Below are 23,936 nucleotides of genomic sequence, written 5' to 3'. Positions count from 1 at the left end.
AACCATAAAGGTGGAAGTTTAAAATGAGGAAAAGATTTGTTCAGCTTCTCTTCCTCCAGATGTGGCTACTTGAATTTGTTATGCTAGTGGAGTTTAACTATGGGAATCAGTGGTTCAGTTCAATGGCTGGCAGTTATACAGCAGAGGTCTTAGTCTGGTAAAATAGCACTGGCTACCTTGTCCACCTGGTATTGAGCCTGAAGCCTAGGTTCAACACTGCTCCAGATCACACAGTGTATGAGCACATCTAGATGGAGAGTTAAGATTGTCGAACAAGGAAAAGTAATAATCCCTAAGAAACAAGCTGTTTAACTAAGTGGATTTAATATCTAAAGTGAGGTATCCTAGCCCTAAAGCTTATGGTACCTTTAAAACTTGTTAAATGTGCAGAGCTGAGAGTCTTGTTTTAGCAAGACTGGTGTTCTGGGATAGAACAAGTATTTCAGTCATGTTCATGGAAGTGAGAGTGATCGGGATTGTCAGGGGCTGACTACTGCAATAGCATTCTTCTTTAAGCCCCCCCCCCCCCAGTGGAAGCTTAAACCTTGGGTTTTAGGATCACTTGCAAGATGAGGGCCAGATTTTTAGAACTGGGTATGTACAAAATAGTTGTCTAACCATTTTTAATATGCAGTTACCACACTTATGCAAAAAAGGAATATTGATGTAAAACTGGTCATTCATGCATGTGTCAAATTCTGAAAGTCTGGCCCCATCTATTCATTGCTAAATAAAGTAGGGACCTATAACATTGTGATCTACTGTACCATGCCCCTCCAAAATCATTGATGTAAAGTTTACTACTTAGTCTTATCAGTCTGGTTATAGAGAAGCAACTTGAAATGCATACCTGTTAATGTCTCAAATAACTTCTTGTAAAGATAGAAGTAGCTCTTGGTGAAGAGGCTTGTGTGATAATTGGGTTTAATCAAACACTGCTGGTTGATTCCTACCTGTATTATGTATTTCCTCCGTAATGTACATGCCTTCCCGATATGTTAATCCACCTAAAACAGGTGTCCCTGTTGCTGGAGCCAGTGAAGGATCAAAAGCATCAATGTCAAAGCTCAAGTGAATTGGTCTTTGTCTTCTGCAGAAAAATAAAATTAGTGGTTTGATATTTTGCTATCGTGCATGTGGTCAGGTCCCCCTGTACTGTACAGCACACTAGAATAAAGTTGTTCTTTTCACTTTCCCATTGTTTAAGCCCCCCCACAAAGTATGGTTCAGAGGTGGGAAAACCAATGAGAAAAAATCACTCGTGTTTCTTTATGCTGTGGACTCCTACAGGGCTGTCCAGGCATGCCATGTTCAAAAAAACTTCCCAAAGCAGAGTTCCTCTTTCTCCCTTACCCTCCTTAAAGCATGTGCTAGGAAAGGGGGAAGCTTGTCACTTCACCAGTACATCTGTTCCACTGTCTAGCTCAGATGCTGCCCCTGCACAGCAAAGGTAGTAGTTCCAGCTCTGGCCCCCTAATCCATGCCATCTGGCTCCATGGAACAGCACAGAGAGCATTAATTAGCTCAATCTTGTGGGGAAAACTAGAGAGCAAAAGTACTGAATTCCAGGGCATCATGTAAGCCCTGAGGCTATGATTAAGATGAATGGGACAAGTCATCTCCCTTACAACTCTAGTTTCAAACTGGCTGCAGACTTGCATTAGTGCAGCAGTTAACTCTGAACACATTAACCAAGAGGAATTTCCAACCCGTAAAGGCTTAAAAAGTAACTTCAAGGAAGAGTGAGATTCTGTGCCCATGGAGATTCAGAACCAGAGTGGTGGTTTTATGAGCTACCTAAACTCTATGCTTACTATATGTCTGAGCTGCATCAAATGGTGCAGACTTAACCTTTTCCTCAAACTTTAATAGCCAGGTCCTAGATTCTTCAAGATGTGGGTGAAGGAGGCACTTGAGTCCATCCCACATTTGTAGCAGCTAACAGTTACAGTAGGGCTGTTCCTGACCCAGTGTGAAGTAGTTTCATTGCAATGCCAGCAAAGAGCCCAAGGATTAAAATCAACAGACTGGACTTCAGTCTTGAAGTCTGCACAGCTGCTAGATGTGCTGTGCTTATGCTGTGGATAGGACTGGCACTCAGCTACATTTCACCAGCAGTAACTGAGCACGTTTTTCCTTTTAAATCATACAGAAAGAGAAAGATGAGTATGGTGGTGTGGAAAGTAATACTGCAGACTTGCATAGGTTATTCTCTAACACCTTAACAACTTACAGTTCAGGAACTTATGTTTTGTCCAACACAAGCAGCTTCTGTTGCTCTTCAGTGACAACTTACCTGCTCATTAATTGTTCAAATGTCCTTTCCATGACTTTCTGGATTCCAAGGCGATCAATATCTCTCATTGAGTAATACTGAATGTCATAGTTCTTCAAAATATAGCTGTTAAAAGAAAATTAAAAAAAAACCTTTCTTGCTTTTGGCTAAAACGTTTAGTACTTTAAACCTTACACCCCTCACCACCAGCCCACGCCATTTAAATATGTAGCACTAGCACAAGTGAACATGCAGCTCAGACTTCACCAGTAAGAAAAAGCCCTCCCCCCCACAGTGGTCTTGCACTTACTGTTCAGCAGGATCCACATCCCTCAGACCAATGTAGACAATATCAGATGTTGAGAGGCAGGGCTTTAGCCAGGAAAAGCCAGGAAGCAGCGGCATCTGTAAGCAGAGAATGGTGGTATATAGCTATGAAGCGACTTCTAGTGGCAGCTGTTTAACAAGCTTCCAGTTCACAACGGAAATAATTTTAGGGACTTGTTAAAGTTTTGACACTCACTTCCTCATGCTACCCTCTCTCCTCCCAGAGTGAAATCCTCCTGGGGACAGAAAAGCAAGGTCTAATGGATTGGGAACAGGGCTAAATCAAGATTTCCTAACAATCTCAACGTTGCCCCTTTCATACTATTTGTTCTAAAACAAACAGCAGCATTTAAGGAACATAACAAAAAATGAAGTACCTAGTAGTGTCTTAGGCTGCTGGCTGCCTAGCAGTGTAGGGAAAGCATATAACCTGAGAGAATAGGGGGGCTGGTTCTAGTCCTGCTTTAACAATAACTTGCTCTATCATTGATCATGTCACTTAACCTTTCTCGCTCAGATATACCCATTTCACAGATGGGTACAAGTGCTTGATAAAAGGTACCTTTAAGGCACTTGGATCTATGCACAAGAGACACTACAAGGTCATAACTATTTACATGAGACTGTACCATTAAGGTAGAATCAGCTCAACAGTGTGGAAACCCCCCCAGAAGTTGCATGCTATGAAATGCCTTTGGTAAAAGGGGCTACCTCACATTAATGGAAGTTGAGCTAGAAAGCAGACTTCCTAGGGAGTAAAACTGTGGCAGCAAGTGCCAATAGAGGAGAGATCCAACTAGGGTCAACTTCAGTGATAAAGCAATTGTGTCAATAATGAGATTCCCTCATCCAGTTCTGGTAAACCCTTCCATTGAGTGAGAATAGCAGATTGGCAAGGCCTTTGTACTACAGGGGGCTGAAAATGGCTACTCCTTTGCACCTTTCATACAAGGATGCAAATACGTTGCAAAGGGGGATCAACATTATCCCTATTTTACTGATTGGGAAACTAGGTTCTGTTATAGCTCTCACCATAGTAACTGAGCACCTCAACCATTAGTGAATTTATCCTCCTGTGCAGCAGGGAAGTGTTAATTCTATTTCACAGATGAGAACTAAGGCGTACAGAGAAAGTAACTTAAGGGCATGCCAGGATTCTGAGAAATTAACTCAAATCTCTCAAGTTCCAGCCCACTGTCTGTCCCCAAAGTTTTCCCACCTCCTATCACAGTTAGTGATTAGTGTACAGTGTCTCAACGGTGCAATGACAGATGGAATTGAATCTCAGCTCTGACTCAAAATATGGGACTAATTCCTCGACAGCACTTTCACGTGGATGGACGGACGGACAAATAAGGGTAATGTTGAATTTGTAGCGCCTGCAGTGGAACTTATGTGGATGGGCTGCAGAAGTAGCAAAAGCAAAGTTTTTCCTCTGTAAATAACTGGCAAAGGCTGATGTGAAGAACATGGGAAATCTCTTCTTATAAACAGCATGTTCTAGGTGATGAATATGCTGTCTGCTTTATGGGGGCAGAGTGGTTTTACACATTTCCCGGAAAGCAGACAATGACTAACTCAAACTGCTGATCTTTAATGGATAATACAGTGAATCCACTGCTAGAAGTCCATCTCTGACCCACCTTCAGTGAACTGCATAAGCCAGAGGCCCAGGACAGACAAAACAACTTGAAAATGGATAAAAAGATAACCTGTGAATTTAGAGGGTAGGCCACTGAGGTTCAGAGTAAGACAGGCTACAGGGGGTGCAGACTGTCTTGCCCAATTCCAGTGGTGGTGGAGGTGCCTGAACATGCAAGGAAAGGCTAAAGTTTAGGGAAGACAATATACATATAGGTCTGTTTTAACCCTTTTCCTCTCATGGTCCTATGGATATGTACTTTGAAGAGGCTGTTCAGTGTCCATCCATTTTTTTATACTGATCACAGAAAGTTTAGAGCAGGGATCAAACCCAACTTGGACCTGCTGGTAAACAGGAGTGCAGCGATCTGGAGACCCAGTTTAAGAGGGGGGTGAACTGCAGATACCATCCTGAGCAAAGTACAAGCACCAGCCTTTCACTGGGAGAGGGTGTCCATGGAGAGGCAGCCTGTGAGGAGCCAAACATACAGCTCACGCTAAGTCATGATCGCTGACATCACTAAGTCAGTGACCTAATAGACTACACCCAGGATTGGAAGCTAGGAATCCTCTGCAACTATGATGGTGTGACCTTGGGCAAGACAGCATGTGTAAGACATTACTACCTAGTTTAAAGGGCAAACGGGGACTAGTCTGTGTTTGTACAGCACTTTGAAAAGGCTGTGTAGTAATACAGCTAGAAGAGTAGAACCAGAATATTCTTCATGCTTCTGGGTGATAGGTCTGAGTGAAGGGGGACCCAGCAAGAGCTACAGAGTTAGTTAGGAAGGAGAGGTAAGCTCTCCTCTCCCAGCTATCAGTACAGTTTATCTATTAAACAAGTACAAATAAAAGATCTGTTCATGCATAATCCCTTCTCTGGTAATACAGATGTACAGCCAAGCCCGCTACAGGTCAGGCCAAGCCACTGAACTTTCACTTACAAGGCGCTACTGATTAACAATGATTATATAAAAACAACGAGGAGTCTGTGTGGCATGTTAGAGACTAACAAATTTATTTGGGCATAATCTTTTGTGGGCTAAAACCCACTTCATCAGATGCATGGAGTGGAACATACAGTAGGGAGGTATAAATACACTGCACATGAAAAGATGGGAGTTTCCTTACTGTGTGGGAGGGGCGGGGGTCAGTGCTAACAAGCCCACTTCCACCTTAATTGATGCTCCATAGAGGTTTCCAGTGCACAAGTAGAGCTAGTTTAGCTTGCAGGATCTGCTGGGAGTTCAGCTCGGGGTGGTTTGGCTGCATAATTTCCTTCCCATTGTGTGTAATGCTGCACTGAACACTTGTTTCAAACAGTCAAATCCTTCCTTTAGGAACATCCTGATGCATAAGCAGCAGGTACCCAGTACATGCTGAATATGCATACTGACAAAGTAGGATATGTGAAGAGAGCCAGATGTACTGCATTTCCAGCTGCCATTCTCAACCTGCAGGTGGTGACCTCCCATTCTCTAACCTGGAGCCTAGGCTGAAGCAGACATGCTCACTTCTAACTAGGTCCCTGCTGCAGATGCCACAGACACTGTACTGGTTACCATGGCAGCTCCTACAGTATGCTACAGGAACTTGTACCAGGGCTTCCAGGCTGCAGTTAAGGCAGAGTGGTTATTAAATGCCCTAGGTGTACCAATATCAAGCCTCTTTTCTGACTGCTGCAGAAGCAGGCCACTCTTCTTGTGCCTTTAAAGAGAACGGTCATCAGCCAGGGATGAGCTTGGCACAGCTCCTACAGGCTCAGAAGGGGAGGCTCCCTTTTTGGCTCACCCGGCAGAACTGCTGCCTGCGCACTACAAGAGTCTCCGTGTACTGGCTACAAGAATATGCAGGTTCCACACGCTGTCCAGTTGCTGGTCTGGAGCCTTTGCTGATGCATTAGGTCTGTTTTAGCACAGGAGACTGAGTGGCAATGGGGCATGAAGCCTCTCACCTCCAACTTCAAATCTAGATCAAGCAACTTCTGTGACATGGGCTGATGCTCTCCGTCCAGTTCCTAGCAGACGTGTCCATTACAAAATCCACTAGCACCTCGGCAGTAAGTGTCCCTAGGTGGCAGTATCTACAAAGAGGCCAAGAGCTGAATAAGGAATGTCTCTCTCAGCACTAGCAGATTATAGACATAGGATGCCTGTAACTTTATCTTATCTAGGGGATAAAAGGGAGATCAGCCTCAGGGGCAGATAAGCCAGCACCTTTCACCAGAATTGAAATTAAACAGTGTGCTGTACAGTCACCTCCCCCCACCCCCAACAAAACCTAGAGCCACTTACTTTATCCTGGAGCTCTCGTAACAGAAATGAGACTGGCTGTCCATGGAGGTTTCCAGATTGAGTTGTGAGAGGGGTGTTGATATCCGCGTGTGCATCCACCCAGATCACACAGAGGTGAGGGCACTGCCGGGTGTGGCCACTGATGGAACCAAGCGCCAAGCTGAAAAAGTACATAAAACACATGTCCTACTGAACAATTCCAGGGGCTATGATAAGCGAGGTTGCCACATTTCAAATGTCCAATATTTGCATTGCAGCAGCTCATCCCAGTGAGACCTGCCATCACCACACGAACATCGGTGTGACGTGTATCACTATGCATCATGATTCTGCATTAGCCCACAGGAGACTGGGCTACCTTTCATAAAACTCTGCAGGAGTATACTAGTACTGGGATATGGGGGCAGGGCTTTGCTTTCTTACCAAGAGCCCTAGCCTTCACCTGCCCCAGGTCCAGATAAGCATCAACAGAACCCATCTCACCCCCACCTAGCAGGCTCATCTTGCACAGTCACCAACCGAACTCTCTGCTGCCTCCCTATTGTTGTCGTCTCCAATCATTTTGCCTCATTTCACCACAGTCCACCGCCTCCCTGCTGTTCCCAGTCTGGGGACGGAGACAGAGGAATGGGATATTTGGAGGAGGGGAAAGAAGAGGATACACTAGGGGCGGGCAAACTTTTTGGCCTGAGGGCTGCATCTGGTTTCCAAAATTGTATGGAGGGCTGGGTAGGGGAGGCTGTGCCTCCCCAAACAGCCAGGTGTGACCCGGCCCCGCTCCCTATCCAACTCCCCCTGCTTCTCACCCCCTGACAGCGCCCCCCCCGGGACTCCTGCCCCATCCACCCCCTGTTCCCTGTCCCCGACAGCCTCCGGACCCTCCACCGCCCCATCCAACCCCCCTCTCCTTCCTGACTGCCCCCTGGGGATCCCTGCCCCCATTCAATCCCCATTCCCTGCCCTCTGACCACACCACCCCCACACTCCCTGCCCCCTTACCGCACTGCCTGGAGCACCGGTGGCTGGCAGCACTACAGCTGCATCACCCAGAGCACCAGGACAGGCAGCCACGTCACCCAGCTGGAGCCAGCCACGCCACCACGCAGCACAGAGCACCGGGTCAGGCCCCAGCTCTGCAGCTGCGCTGCTTGGCAAGAGCTTGCAGCCCTGCCGCCCAGAGCATTGCGCCATCTATTGACTCACCTATGGTCACCTCCCATAGTTACACAGCTATGTCCAGCAGCCACTGCTCCGCTCACAGCGTCAGCCAGCACCTGGCTGGCTAATCCCACAGAGCGTGGGTATTTGACCAGGTTGTTGTACAGCTCGTCATTGGGCACTTGAGTGAAACTCAGATCTCCAAAGTCGTACACTTGGCAACCTGGTAACACACACAGCAGCAAAAAGCAAAAGGTTAAGTGTGGATTCAAGTACCCCAAAAGGCATTCTAAATACACTCACAATGACTGGGTTATGCCAAAAGAAACAGGTGCTCCCCAGCCTAAGCCCTGCAGCTCACCAGCGACTATTAGGAGACTGCCCTACCAGGCACCCCCCAACTTACTACATCAACAGCACTGATTCAGCCATTAGAAAGAGCTCTGAAATTTCCAGCCAGCTCTGGCTGGAGTTAAGTGTGTTACACAGAGAAACCGCCTCAGGGCTCCCATCCCACTGGGCAGAGCAGAACACTGCAACGGAGCTACGGGATTCTCAGATACATATTCAGCAGATGGTGAGGGTTGCAGAGTAAACAAGAAATTAGAGACGGCTTCCTGAAAGACTCCCCTGATGTGTGCACACCTACCCACTAACGATTAACAGCATTACCATTTTAGAGTCTATTTACATACTAGACATACTAAGGCAACACAGCCAGTCAATAAGTATCAAGTGTCTTGGGCTGACGGACCTCTGAATTATTGAAATTTTCCACGTTCCTTTGATCTGTCACAGGCTCAAAACTTTAATGATGTTCTTTACAAATGTCTCCAGATCTGTCGGAATTTCCACAGTGTAACAAGACAAACATACCTGCCCATCTTCAGCCAAGGTCCTTAAGTGAGCTACAGTGGCACAGGGAGAGCAGATACAGAAGGACAGTTCCCTACCTGTTAAACAGTGCAATGAAGTAGAGGGCTGCTGAAAAATGAGCGCAGGGTGAAGAGTAAAAAGCCTCAGAGACACAAGTGCCACCTTTTTTGTTCTCTATTACAGGATGTTAATTTATGTCCAGGCAGAATGATTTTGTGCCTTCATGCCATGTTTTGACATTGCTCAGGACACCGCCACATGTCATGGTGCTATAAGACCAAAGAAAAACAAACATTTAGGACTCCTATTAATCCTACATACTGGACAAACATATGGAACTCAAGCGCAGGAAGTTTTTCCCTCAGCAGTATCCATAGGGGACCGCCTCTGGCGCCCCTGGAGTGGCACACGCGCGCGCGCACACACACACACACACACACACACCCACACACCCCGTGATATAAGGGGCGCTGCCAGCTCCCCCCACCCTCAGTTCCTTCTTGCTGGAAACTCCGACAGTGAGGAAGGAGGGCAGGTTGTGGAAGGGACATGAGCAACACATCTGGAACACCAGGTATGGAAAAGGTAACTGTCTTTTCTTCTTCAGGTGCTTGCTCATGTCCGTTCTATATTACATGACTCCCAAGCAGTGCCAACAGAGGCAGGTAGGCGTTCATGGACGTGTAGATTGCAATACAGCTCTGGCAAACCCAGTGTCTGGCTTGCTTAGTGATGGCATAGTGCGCCATGAACATGTGAACTGAAGACCACATCATGGCTCTGCACGTGTCCTGGATGGGAATGTGCGCCAAGAAGGCCGCCAAGGACGCCTGAGCTCTGGTCGAGTGGGCCCTCATGATTGGCAGTGATGGGACCTGTGCCAGCTTGTAACAGGTCTGAACGTGCAGGGCCGCCCCGCTTCCCCATCCAGAGCGCTGTCTGGGGCACCGAGACCCCCGGCAATGCTCTCAGGGCCGGAGCGCCGGGAGCCGGCCAGCCCGCGGCCCCGTTCCGCCGGCCGGAGCGCCGCTTTTGGGAAGCGGCCACTTCCCCTGAACCCCGCTAGCTACGCTACTGGGTGGGTAGAAAGAAACTGGAAGGTATAACCTTGCGCCACAGTATTGAGGACCCAGCAGTCTGAAATTATAGTGGTCCATGCGGGGAGGAAAAAAGAAAGGTGGTTGGAAACAGCGGGAAAGACGGATCCGGGGCATAGTCTGTTACGTTGCCCTTGAGCGCATCCTCAAAACACTCGCTTGCCTCCCTGCTTGAGCCCGATTGGGCAGAGAATGGAGGGGTGTGGCCTGGGTGGCACTTGTAGCTCCTACTCTTCTTTTGGGGCAGCTCCTGCCGGGTTTGGCTCCCTCGACCCTGAGATGGCTGCGGTTTGAACCGCTTCCAGGCTGGACTGGGGACGTACAGCCCTAGAGTTTTCTGGGTAGTGCGGGAGTCTCAGTCCATGCAGCTTACTGTCAAGTCTGCTCTGCAAACAGGGCCTGGCCGTTGAAGGGGAGGTCCTGCATAGACTGCTGAGCCTCAGTTGACAGACCTGAGAGGAGCAGCCAGGATGCCCTCTGCTTGGAAATGGCCGAGGCCACGGTGCGAGCCATGGAGTCTGCTGCATCTGAGGCTACTTGGAGTGTTGCTCTGGCTGCAACCGTGCCCTCTTTGAGGATCGCCCGGAACTCCTTCCTTGCTCCTTCGGGCAGCAAGACCTCAAATTTGGCCATGGTCTGCCACATGTTGCAGTTGCAGCGGCAAGGAGGGCTTGGTGATTGGCTACTCTCAACTGAAAGCTGGAAGACTAATACATTTTCGCCCAAACAGATCCAGTCTCTTCGAGTCTTTATTCTTGGGTGTAGACCCAGGTTAACCAGAGGGAGAGGCAATGGCCTCAACTATGAGGGAGTTTGGGGCTGGGTGAGTATAGAGATACTCATTGCCTTTAGATGGCACAAAATATTTGGGCTCAGCCCTTTTTGAAATGGATGGCAGGGAGGAGGAGGTTTGCCATAGGGCATTAATAATTTTCGAAAACCCTTCATGTAGGGATAAAGCCACGCTGGCAGGTGCCATGGAACAAAGGACGTCAAACAATGAGTCCAACAGCTCCTCAAGTTCCTCTGCCTGGAGCCCCAGATTAGAGGCGACCCTCTTCAAAAGCTCCTGGTGAGCCTTGGCATCATCTTGTTGAACTGGGTGAGGCGGACCCATAATAGCTTCGCCCGACGACAATGAGGATGAAGCCAGTGCCAAGGGATCTACCACATGCCCTGGTGGTCCAACTGGCTGCTCCCCTAGGTCCACATGGGCTTGGGGGCGGTGGTCTTCCCTGTAGGGCCGCCACTTCTGGAGGAGGGCGGGATGCTGCAGCCGATGGCCTATCTGAGGCCCCCGCCACTGACTGGGCGGCCTATGCAGGCTGGGTAAACCCCCACAGGTTCCAAGGGTACCACGCCACTGGCGATTGGCCAGGGGGCCACGGGGTCAGTTGCAGCGCCGATTATGTGGACGGTACCACTGGTGCCGGGTTTGTCCCGCTGATAAGGACTTCTGTTCAGTGCCAGAGTCGTAAGTGGAGCGGTTGCTGCAGAGTGACCATGACCGGCTGCCCTCCTGCGGTGCTGGCCACTGTGTCTCAATGTCGACCTGTCTGATCGAGACGAGTTCCTCATGCGGGCCCTCAGGGATCTTCGGCATCCGGCAGACCGGCATTGGTAGACTGGCGATCTACACCTCACGCTGCTTAACCGGTACTGGGACCGGAGGTCAGAGTGGGCTGGTCGTTGGGAGAATCTTCCCGATCGTGGGGATTTGCATCTTGGCAACAGGTGCCGGCAGGCGGGTGTGACCGGTGGCTCCGTTCAACCAATTGGTCACGTGATTGATGCTGAAGCATTGGAGACATGAGGGGTCGGTCTCGATGCTCATGCTAGGGGGCGCATGCCTCTGCAGGTTTGCTCCAAGTTACCGGCAAGCTGTGCCTCAAATCCAGCTGTCAGTGCCCAGGGTCTGGAAACCTTAGAGGGCTTCTCTGAGCCTGCCTCCCTACTTTCGAAGCATGACGGCTCCATGCAGGTGAGTGCTAGTGGGACGTTCCCCATAATGGGGAGCGGTGCCGCTCAGGTGGGGACACGTAGAATGGTCCCACGGCGGATTTACCCTTGGACTTGGGTACTGCTGGAGCTGGTGTGGGTGACACCAGTAGCGTCAGGGCCTCGGGTGTCGATGGGACTTACAGTGACAGAGGCCCTTGTCACTGTCCAGTGTGGCAAGCATAGTACGGGAGGTGCTAGACCGCTCAACTTAAGCTAGGGCCCAACTCCCTGACAGAGGTGTTGAGCCACCCAGCACAGGTCTTGGCTCTCCTCCAGCCCTCTCCTTTCCCTTTCTTATGTGGGAGATTTTTCCCCTCGCGGTCCTCTTGGGCTTCTTAGCCAGGGCAGGGGATCGGTGCCAGCTCATAGATGGTGCCGTCAGAGCGCACTGCACCAGCACTGCACTGTTCGGGGCCAAGTCGGACCTTTGCTCTGGTGCCAGGGTCACCGCCAACTCCATCAGGAGTGCCCTGAGACAGATGTCTCTCTTTTTTTGTTCAGGGTTTGACTGATTTACAGATGCGACACTTATCACTTATGTGTCCTTCGCCTAGACACTTTAAACAATTAGCGTGCGGGTCAATGATGGCATAGGTTGCTTACAACAATCGCATGGCTTAAAGCCTGGGGACCGGGGCATGCCCCGTCCCTAGACTGAGTCCCGCCTGGGACCAACTAACTAGAACTAACTAAATACAACTATTTTACAAGAAAAAAATGTTTGTGAGACACACTGAACAAAACAAAAAGCTAGCCGAAGCAGCAGATGTTCCGGCACCGTCACTGGCAACAAGAATGAACTGAAGGTGGGGGGAGCCCGCGTCACCCCTTATACCGCGGCATGTGTGCCCCGCTTCAAGGGACACCAGAGCCGGTCCCCAATGGATACCACTGAGGGAAAAAACTTACGGCACCAGAGCATGCGGCAAGCACACACACCTAATATGGAATGGACATGAGCAGGCACCTGAAGCAAAAACTCTTATATAAGGGGCATAAAACAAGGATTTCTGCTCTTCTCCACAGTATGTAGGACTTTACAACTAGCTGGGTGCACTACAGGACAAAGTATCTCCTTCCTCTGACGGATTGGTTACTGGCCACTGCCAGAGGTAAGATCCAATCATGTTTCGTAAACCCTGAATTTGCTACTTTCTCACCACATCTGCGGACCTAGCAGGACAAAGCTTTCTTCACTAACAAAGTCAGCATACTTAGAAAGTCTTAAATGCCTTGAGTCATAATTCACTGTGCTAGGATGTCTCACCTAGTGACCGTGACTATATTCAGTGGCTATTGTAGAAGTCCCATTGTCAAATACTATAAAGAAAAATCTTGGGGCTGCATCTTTAAAAGGGTATTTCACCAGTATAAAATAAATATGACTTATTGGGATGGCGGGATACAAACCCCACCCCAGGTAGGAATGGTTTAAGGAATTAAAGTGGGGTCAAGTGGCCCCACCCTGGTGCACTTTCAAGTTATGTCAGGAGTGGAGGGAGACTTCAAAAGGGGTGACGCTCAGCTCAGTAGCAGGTTGCTCTAGGAGGACAGATGGCTAGTCCCCCAGTTTCCAGGGAGAGGCCTGACACACAGAGTCTGCACCCTTACCTGTGAATGGGCCAGGCTCTCTGAAGTGAAGGCAGGCTGGACTGTACACTCCAGTTGCTAACCAGCAGAGACAGAGCTGGACTGTGACTTAACCAAGGCCATCCTCCCCTCCCCCTTCCAAAGGATGAGAAGCCAGCAGCTCACCTGGGACTGGCTGTTTTGTTTTCCTAGTCTGTGTTCTTTTCTTTGTTCCCTTGGAGCCCTGGAAGGGGTAAGTCTCCAAAGGAACTTGGCTGAAGAGCTGAAATTCTGTCCTAAGCCCTTTGCTACTGACTGCCCCAATCTGGAGGACTAGAACCTGAGTAAGTACATAACTCCGTCACACCCCAAAGGGGTACTGCAAAGGGATCAGAACCATGACACCACCACACCAACTTTCACAGCATTTTAACAAACAAGGTCACACTATGTAAATGAACCAAAGTCAACTGGATACCAACTGGAGACACAGGCAATTTACTGAAATGAATACCTTCAAAACGGTTTACAACCCCCTGGAAATAAAACTAAAAATATTTAAACAAAATACACAGCATCTTCAAGAAGGGTTTCCCTCTCCATTTCCTGCTTTTGTTATGGAAATATTCGTACAAAAATAACTGCAAAAAGTTAGGGCTTGGAGCAAGAATAAGCAGGACAGTAAATAATCCCTGAAGGATGGTTTAGCAGCCTGGCTTTTTCCAGCAACGTCAACGTGCCTATCTCTGACACATCAAATGCTTTCGGTAGTTGCAGAGTCTGGCTCAAATTTCTCTGGATGACTTAACAGTCTTGGCTGAGAATGTGCATCTGAGAAGACTATATGAAAACACTCTCAGGAGCAAACACTCGCCTGCTCCTGGAACCTTTACGATAAACTCTTCTTACTAGATATTATTTAAGCACCAGAGGCTGGGACTTTAGATAAGCAAGACAAGGGTCCTACTCCAAAGATCTTGCAAGCCGTATTAGAAATTTTATTAAAGCTAATGCTAAAAAATTATATTAATACATAAGTTGGGAAAAGAGTGTCTGTATATCTGGGTATAGTGCTTAGATTATCCACAAATACAAAGTTTGTTTTTAAAGTCACATGATACAGAGTACATAATCAGCAATAACCCAAATATTGGTGAATAGATTTAACAACACAGTTTAGATATTAGAATCCAAATACTCAGGTATGTCACTCATGAAAAGTTGTACAGCGATTTGGTTGTGGAAAGCAAAATATATCAATGAGTGGAGATTGTCCCTCAGTAATTGAGAATTAGGTAGACTGTCCATTTAGAAAATACAATCCATGAGAAAAGTATTTGTTACTTTCCTGATTGTGCTTACTACAACCAACAACACACACACACACTAAATAGGCTGGGACGCCAGAGAACTGACTGGTGACCTTGAGACAACTTTATATATAGAGACTTATATATATTGTTCATTTCACTTGTTTCACTCTGCCATTCAACAGACACATAAATGAGAGGCTAGGAGCTGGCAGTAAGTGTTGGTTCATCATTCTAACTTCAGCTCTTAGTAGACTACTAAGATATTATGATCAGCTGCCCAGGAGCTGAAGTTAGAATGATGAACCAACACTTACTGCCAGCACCTAGCCTCTCATTTATGTGTCTGTTGAATGATAGAGTGAAACAACAAGTGAAATGAACAAGAATTTAAGTCGAGTTCACTTGTACTTATTATAGTCATTTTCCAATCAGTTTCGTTTCAGGTCTTATGCAGCAGCACCATTAATTGTAGCCAAGTTTGGAACACAGGAACTGCCCTACTGGATCAGCGTGGTCCATCTAGTGCAGTGGTTCCCAAACTTTAACAACCTGTGAACCCCTTTCACTAAAATGTCAAGTCTCGTAACCCCCCTCCTAAAAATGAATATTTCCAGGGAATTTCTCCTTTACCTGGGTATAAATTATAAAAGCAGTGATCTTGGAAATATAAAATTTGTTTTTATGACAAGCTTATTACACACTTATTATTTATCATTACAGTGTTTTTATTACTTTATGAAAATGGCAACACTCTTCCAAGATCTCACTTTTGTAGCTTGTATCATTTTGAATAAGCCTCTTATAAGACAAGGCTCCTATGTTTCATCAAGGAGTATCAGATGTGAAACAGCATGAAGGTATTTAAGAAGCCAACTCGAAGAGTTCCTCCTACACAAGCATTCAGGTCTTGAGCAGTCCAGGCAAACAACGCATGTTACAACAAAGCTTAAACTTGATCTTCATAGTAATTTTAAAAACAATACTAGCTGTCTATTTAATTTTAAAAACAGCAAAAAATATCCACCTTCCTTTCCATTTCTTATAAGGAGTCTTGAAGTTTAAATATCAGTGTGATAGATATGCTTGTTTTGATCTGCTTAGCTCTTGGAAGTCCAGGGGCTCTGGGCTGCTGGCCCCAAATTGTCCCGGTCCCTATGGACAGCTCTGTCCTCCATTAGAAAATTTTTTCACGAGAACCCCTTGTAACATTTCACAAACCCCCAGGGGTTCACGAACCCCAGTTCGGGAACCACTGATCTAGTGCAGCGTTCTTTAAAACAAATAAAACCCATAAAAACAAAAAGATCAACAAATGATACTTGGCTGTTAATCAAGTATGCAGACAGAGTACATAGAGTATGTGCATCCAGCTCTGGAAATAGAGTTATTCTCTCTCTAGTCTTCCTGGAAAGACACTTTTGAGTTACTTTATATGAAGGATGCTATAGCTTTAACTGCAGCAGCTCCCATAGCTTTAACTGCAGCAGCTCCCATAGCTTTAACTGCAGCAGCTCCCAGTAAGGCTAGAGAGAACCTACTACAGAAGAGTGTGACCAAGCAGAAGAAAAGTGTTAGAGCAATCCACGGGGGATAAGACCAAAAGTAACGGCATGAAACTGCGCAATCAAAAGTTTAGATTGAATATGAGGAAATATTACCAAACAGTAAAGTCTATTTGGCTGTGGAATAATCTCCAGGGGAGTGGAGAATGCTCCATCACTTGAGACATTTAAATCTGTACTGGACAAAGACCACCACATTATAGGATCAACACTGCACTGGCTCTTGAAGTGGGGCCCAGATGGGACTTAGTGATTCTTTCCATCTGATATCTATGACTATTTTCAAAACAATTTAAAAAAATTGAACTTCAAACAGATGCTTATGTTCTATACTGCAATCCAGCAAACATGTCCTAGCTACTCCAAAGGAATATCCAGACAGCCAAGCAAGTCCTGTCCTCAGTTCACAAGGGAACAGCACAAACTGACCTGGGTTAGCCTGATTTCAGAGCTGTCCAAGCATCTACATTAGTGTACTTAATGCAGGACCATATTTAATTAAACTATTTAGGATCTGCTCTCCTTGGTGCACATGCTCAAACTCCTGGATATTTGGGGAAGATAAAGTCCTAACAGACTGAATGATGTTCACTCCCAGCCTTCCCTTTAAGTGAAATTCACCTCTTCACTTAGCTCCCACAAGCGGGAACATTCACTAGCAGATAATTTCCCTGCACAGATTTAGAGGAATTTTATTTCTGGCCCAGTAGTTCTGGAAACAGAGTATCTCCATTTAACCACAACACCTGTACAGTGCAGGCAGCAGCACCGCCCTGCCAACGTGGCTCATTCCTGAACCAGAAGCCGCAGCTCTAGAGATCACAAGGAAATTCAGTTTTCATGCCCTCTCTGCTGATACTGCCACTGGGGTGTTGTTTTGTGATGCAGGGAATTGAATGGGGATACCACACAAAGAGGAAACTGGAAAATCATCAGTCAGGAATGACCTTCAATTCACTGCTTGTTTGGGCTGGACTGGAAATGATCTAAAGGTGAAAGATTTCCATACGCAGTTTCCAGGCGGCCATTCTAAATCCTGGGACTACTATGTAGAAAGTTGGCTGTGATACACCATGCAAGCAACTGGAAAATCCCACTTTGACTGTTTACTGCTATATTTCATTATGTAACTGTTTACTCACACAAAAACAGTAATCCTACTTATACAATGGCTCTTCCATCTCAGATTACTGCTGTGGATGCCTGCCTGATGAGTCACGAAGTAAAGAGGCAAAATGGAAAGGCTTTCATGGGGAACCAAGAATGATCTATAAAAACCTAACTTAAACATTCCCTTTTCTCCGTACAAAGCAAGAGGCTACTAGGTACAACCATCACTCCACCAGACCAGATCAGGGAGTCTGGGCTCTAACGAACCCAGGTAGCTTTTTGGTACCTGGCATGCCATAGTGGTGAGTTCGGGATGTACTGCCCAGGGGTAGGCAACCTATGGCACGCGTGCCAAAGGCAGCACGCGAGCTGATTTTCAGTGGCACTCACACTGCCCAGGTCCTGGCCACCAGTCCGGGGACTCTACATTTTAATTTAATTTTAAATTAAGCTTCTTAAACATTTTAAAAACCTTATTTATTTTACATACAACAATAGTTTAGTTATATATTATAGACTTCTAGAAAGAGACCTTCTCAAAATATTAAAATGTATTACTGGCATGTGAAACCTTAAATTAGAGTGAATAAATGAAGATTCGGCACACCACTTCTGAAAGGTTGCCGACCCCTGTACTAGCCTCCACTTGTACATCTACATATGCCTTGCAGTCGCTTCTGTATGAATGTCAGTAAGAGGATATGATTAGAGAGCTAGCAGATGAATCATTCATTATGACCTGTGCATAAAGAAGTCTGTTCTGAAGCAGTTTTAATCCACTAGGCCAGGGTGGGCAAACTTTCTGGCCTGAGGGGCCACATTGGGGTTCCGAAACGGTATGGAGGGCAGGGTAGGGAAGGCTGTGCCTCCCCAAACAGCCTGGCTCCCACCCCCTATCCGCTCCCCTCAGAGCCCTCCAACCATCTAACCCCCCCGATCCTTGTCCCCTGACTGCCCCCTCCCAAGACCCCCCTGCCCCTAACTGCCCCTCCCAGGACCTCACCCCCATCCACACACCCCCGTTCTCTGTCCCCTGACTGCCCTGCCTCCTATCCACACCCCCACCCCGACAGGCCCCCCAGGACTCCCATGCCTATCCAAACCCCCCGTTCCCCATCCCCTGACAGCCCACCCCCAGAACCTCCACCCCATCCAACCATCCCCTGCTCCCTGACTGCCCCCTGGGATTCCCTGCCCCTTATCCAACCTCCCCCCCCCTCAACCCCCTTACCATGTCGCTCAGAGCAGCAGGACTGGCAGCCGCCCTGCCCAGCCACAGCCAGTCACGCTGCCATGCTGCCTTGCAGGAGCTTGCAGCCCCACCGCACGGAGCGCTGGTGGCATGGCCAGCTGAGGCTGCGGGGGGTGGGGGGAGAGGAGGGGAGGGGCTAGTAGTTTGCCCACCTCTGCACTAGGCTAAGCAGAGAAAAATCTCCCCTATTGACAGGAAGGTGAGAAGATGCTGTCTTCCCTACAGATGTGAATCTAGGACACCCAAGTGCACAACATCTGGGGATTGTGTGATCAGGTCTGAAGCAAGAGGGCAGAATGGCAGCAGGAGACATTGCTGCTTCTAAGACTTACTAAAGCTGTGGAATAGTCTCCTACTGGAGAAGGATCAGAGCGTGAAATTTAAAACTAAGCTGAAAAAACACTCTCTTTTTTTATATTATATATACACACATTCATATATTCAAGCACTGACAGGGAGATGCACTGAATGGTTTAACAGGGCTGTCTCATCCATTACATTTCACACCCCAATACCCTCACCCTACTGCTCTGCACATCTTATGAGAGGTGGTTCCAAGAAAACATTTCTTTAACCAGTATCTATTTTAACACTAGATCTCTACTATCTTCTGCCAACCCACAAAACCAAATCAGTCAACTACCATTCAAACTCAGTGCTCTCAAGGTTGTCCACAAACCCTGAAATTTCCTAGCTCATCACACTTCCCCAACTTCCTCCCATGTGAGTCAGTGTCACACAGGGTCTGGGCTCTCTGACGTTAATGGGTGACCAAAAAATCAGTTTCTAGGCTTAGGAAACATTTACATTGTAGAATTACATCAGAACAGGATATTCTGATGCAACCTCAATGTGTTGTGACATAACATGACAATGTTATTGTGCTGCACAAGCCCTGTAACTGGCAACTCCAGATACCAGGGTAGCCAGTTCTGCGGAATTCCTGGAAGGTGGCCAGAAGCCAGAGAATATGAATTTGTATTTATCGTAACTATTCTGACATCTATTTTACACTGCTTTCCCCAAGTTTCCCATGTTATTTAACCCTTTACGGTCTTCTCTTCAAGCCCACAATGAGCTTAAAGCCAGCAAAGCAGCATGTTTCTAACAGCAACCCTAACCAAGGACATGACAGCCACATCAGGTCCCACTATAATGAATCTCTCCCCAGCAACAAGCTCATTGTTCTTTACCGTTACATGAGATAACATACTGATTTTCCCAAGCGGGTAAAGAAAAACCAAAGCAGGAATGAATCACTGCTTTTCCCAGTTCCTTCTGATACTAATAGCACTTCCAAAAGACTTATGGGGGAAGAGAACTCAGCATTACCAGATCACTTCACATTTTTACACCCCCGTCCCCCCAAAAAACACAAAAAACTACAGTGCGGCTTAGCTTTTTGACAGCTGATTTGGGTGCCAAATTCATGATATTTTGCCTGATGGTTTTGCCACTGAAAGTTGCCTCTTCCATCCCCCCCCAAAAACACACCATACCACTTCATGGGTTCCTGAAAAAACTGTGCAAATTGCAAGCTTTTTCAGACCTCACATATCCGAGTCTTTCAGATGAGAGGCAAAACCAAGTTTCAACCAACAAAATGGTTGTTAAAGATTCCATGGCACTTAAAAACAAGGAATATGCCAAAATCTAGTTCAGATAACTAAGTTCTGCCCCCGCATCAATCCCATATGTGGTTCCAGTTAGAATCCATATTCTTCCCTCTTTCCTTCTATCTCAGAGGTGGCTGAATTTAAGCAATCGATAAACTGATCCACATATACATAAAAATTGTAAAGTGCTTTGAGATGAAAGAAAAACAAAGAGCTCTCTATTTTTTGCTCCAGTGCCTTAAGTCATCTTAGTAAAACTCGGGGTGGGAGGAAAAGGAGAGGACACACAAGAGGAAGAGTCAGGAAATAAAGTTTCCTGTTTTACATCAATTTAGCTTAAATTGGATTAAGAGCATCTGCACTGTGATCAGAGTGCACTGTAATGATTTTTAAACCAATCTGAAGTTAAACTGTTGCAGATTTGAATACAGACAAAACCTAAGGGGAAAAATTCCAAGGATCATGATGCAGAGAATTCAATTGCCCAAAAAAGGACATGTGACAGGAAAGTCCCACTTCAAAGAACAAGTAAAGAGCCTCTCCCAGTTATAAAGAGGGCTATGGAGCAGATAGCTGTTTATTTAATGAGTGTCCAGACTCCAAGTTGAGTGTTTGTGCTTTGATTGTTGGCGTCTTCATAGGTTGTAACTAGCCTTTGAAGTTAATACCACTTCGGGCTGGTCTACGTTTGAAAGTTATACCAGTAAATCACCCCCAACAGACCTGGTTATATTTATTTATTACTGATGCAGATATACTGCTACAAACCCTAGTGTGGACTTAACAGGTGTTTACACTAGTATAACTTATTCCAGTTCGGGAAGCAAAATGAAGTATACTGATATAAGCACCTTTATACTGGTATTACTACCTACACTCTCGGGGGGGTTTCCCCACACTAATTATGCCGGTATAGTTAAAATGGCAAAGCTTCCTAGTATCAACAGGCCCTTAGAAGAACAGCATGTTGGAGAAGAGTGCTCACACTATTTTGCTTTGTAGAGCAGGTGAAATGATCACAGGGCATCAGATTACACTGGGACCCTTTGTCCAGAATGGGTTTTTCTGAAAATATTTCCCATGACTGCTAACATGGACGCAACTCCCCTGGTGCTATCAATGGGTGAGAACAAAAGGGACTGGTGGCAACTAGCATCTTCAAGCCCCCTGTAGTCTAGACCAGTGGTCCCCAAACTTTTCAAATTGTGCCTCCCTCCCCCACAAGCCAGGGCTGGGAGCAGGGTTGTGGCTCCTGGGTGATTGGTGGGGTGGGCGCAGTCAGGGTAAGGGGGCCAAGGCTGGGGCTGGTCTGGGATCCAGGCCCAAGGCTGGGAGAGGGAGCTGAGGCTGGACTGGGACTGCCAGGACCAGGAGCGGAGCTGCAGTCAGGACTGTGGCTGGGGCGGGGCTAGAGCAGAGCTGGGGGCAGAGTAGGGCTGGGTTGTGCTCTCTCCCCAGTGTCTCATATCCTCTGGGGGCTGGCCCGGGCCGTGCTGCAATCCCCCCACCCCTGAACATTCCTCTGTGCCCCCCTAGGAGGGCATGCCCCACAGTTTGGGGACCACTGGTCTAGATCCACTAAGTACAAATAATAGAGGACACACTGATTAAAATGCTAGCAGTCACCTATAACTTTATTTACACAAGTGCTCCAGCAGTCACTGTACAAGCGTTAGTAATACTGGAAAATATGAGAAACAAAGTCTAGTGTGGATACACCTCGGGAGATTTACAGATGAAATCAGAAGCTCAGATTTTTAAGAAATCCTTATAAATGGCAGGATTCGATTTTTTTTTTAATTGGCCCTGCAAACACGGAAAGGCTTATGAGCTTTAATGGGCTGAGCCTTGAAGGGAGACTGCTGAGATGGGATCTAGGTTTATGACACATGAATACCAAATCCCTAATTGGATTTACATGTAAACATCCATCTGCCCCATGACCAGTTCAGGAGATGTCTAAATGGAATGGGTGGGGGCTTGTATCAATGGACTCCAGGCCAGAAAGACAGACTCTCCTATTCAATAGCCTAATCATCTCCTGAATAAATGGGTTGCTGATGAGAAGAGTGGGCCCAAGCCTGCAACCCTAACTCCTGTAAGTTTGACACCTGCAGAAATTCATTTTACCAAGATTTGATTGCCCAGCTCTTAGCACATAATGAGCAATAACATTTGCAGTTAAAAGTTTTATAGCCCCTTCAGCAGACATCCAGAGGAAGCTCCGTGATTCATTATGGTAGCAAGGAGGAGACCATCCTGCCGCAGTGGACTTCCTCTAAGAGCTTGGGGGTGGGGGGGGAGAGAACGGCTGACTTGCTGTTTTGGAGAAGCAAGTGGTAGTAGTTGCCTTAGAGGCTTCTAAGTCACAGAGGAGTAGAGCTTCTCCCTTCTAGGTTAATCAGCTCTGACAGCAGCTGCCTTCCCCCTGCTATGTTGCTCCTGTGCTGCCAGAGCAGAGCTCTACTCCTAGAGAGCTTTGAGCTGCCATGTAGAGCTCGAGCCTTACAAGAATGAAACTCTGCTACTATGTGAGCGAAGAGCCCAACATCATAGCACCCTCTCTTGGCAAGTCTCCCTCTACCCCCACAAGCCAGTTCATTAGCCCTCCATGACATTATGTCCCCCTACTCATCTAATTAGCCAAACTGGGTGATCGGATCCAGATCCAAACCTCATAGCTAATCCAATCCTCCCCTCTAGCAATCCAAACCAAACACCCACATCTGGCCACCAAACTCTGCAGCTCAGGCATATCTTTAAACTTCAATAAGAGTTGTTTTTGTTTTTAAAATCACAACCTGATCTCCTGTGGTCTGGGGACCCAAACAGCATATCATTGTATTAGTCAGCACACAAGTACTAGGCAGGGGCAGACTAGGGACACAAGACCCTTCATTGCAAGGACAAAAGAGGTGCCCTCCCCAGGGTGATCAGGGGAGTGGTAGCTCAAGCTGAGGTTACCTACCTTCTAAGCTCTGAGGAGGGTCTTCTCCTCTGTTAGGAAAGGGGACTGCAAATGCCACTGCCAAGGGGATCTGCGGATTTCAGTTTGCGGAGAGTCTGTACTTCACCTGCAACTGACTGGAGAGGTCAAGGGCCTCCAAGTCCTGAGGCTTCTCAAGAAATATCACTGTAGGACAGTCCAAGCCTGCTGTTTACTTTTCTGCACTTCAGTCAGCTTGGACAGGCAGCATTAACAGTGAAAGTTACACCAAGGCCTTGTCTTCACTTACCGGAGGGTCCGGCGGCACGCAATCGATGTTCTGGGATCGATCCTGGAAGTGCTCACAGTCGGCGCCGGTACTCCAGCTCGCCGAGAGGAGTACGCGGCATCGACTGGGGGAGACTTCCTGCCGCGTCTGGACCGCGGTAAGTTCGGACTAAGGTACTTCGAATTCAGCTACGTTATTAATGTAGCTGAATTTGCGTACCTTAGTCCGAAGTGGGGACTTAGTGGGGACCAGGCCCAAGTGTCCACCACCAGGTTGCTTCTGTAGGCCAAACTCACTGTACACACCAGGGGCTCTTTCCCTCCACCCCACAAGCCATGCTCCCATCCCCATCTATTGCAGGGACTCTCCGTAACCTTCTCCTTCCCCCATGGCAGGACCCCTCCCTCCATGGCCTTTCCACACCACCATTCTTATTTATTTTCTTTCTGTCTGGAAGATAAGTAATTCAAAGTGTCAAATACTGTAATTTCCAGTGGGAGGATGAGCACAGCTGAGACAGAGAATGACATCAAGTTGAGTATAAGGCCTCACAAACTTGGCCAATTAGATTTTAAAATTTTGTCAATCTCAGGGGTTAGTAGCAAACTTAGAAGGATAAGAGTTTTATCA

The 23,936-nt window shown here is 47.1% G+C and overlaps 1 protein-coding gene across 1 annotated transcript in view; it reads right to left on the bottom strand.

Annotated features, from left to right (window-relative positions):
* Positions 1-23,936, bottom strand: part of ARG2 (arginase 2) — a 31,168-nt gene that overhangs the window by 893 nt on the left and 6,339 nt on the right. Inside the window, exons 3-7 of the mRNA XM_034769366.1 lie at positions 7,741-7,918; positions 6,538-6,697; positions 2,586-2,680; positions 2,297-2,401; positions 954-1,090 (exon numbers count right to left, since the gene is read on the bottom strand). Of these exons, the coding sequence (XP_034625257.1) occupies positions 954-1,090; positions 2,297-2,401; positions 2,586-2,680; positions 6,538-6,697; positions 7,741-7,918 (675 nt within the window). The remainder of the gene's footprint in view (positions 1-953; positions 1,091-2,296; positions 2,402-2,585; positions 2,681-6,537; positions 6,698-7,740; positions 7,919-23,936) is intronic.

The sequence above is a fragment of the Trachemys scripta genome, chromosome 4 (assembly GCF_013100865.1).
Source record: "Trachemys scripta elegans isolate TJP31775 chromosome 4, CAS_Tse_1.0, whole genome shotgun sequence".
NCBI lineage: Eukaryota > Metazoa > Chordata > Testudines > Emydidae > Trachemys > Trachemys scripta.
The sequence above is the reverse complement of the archived record's forward strand: the minus strand, read 5'-3'. Positions and strand labels throughout refer to the sequence as shown.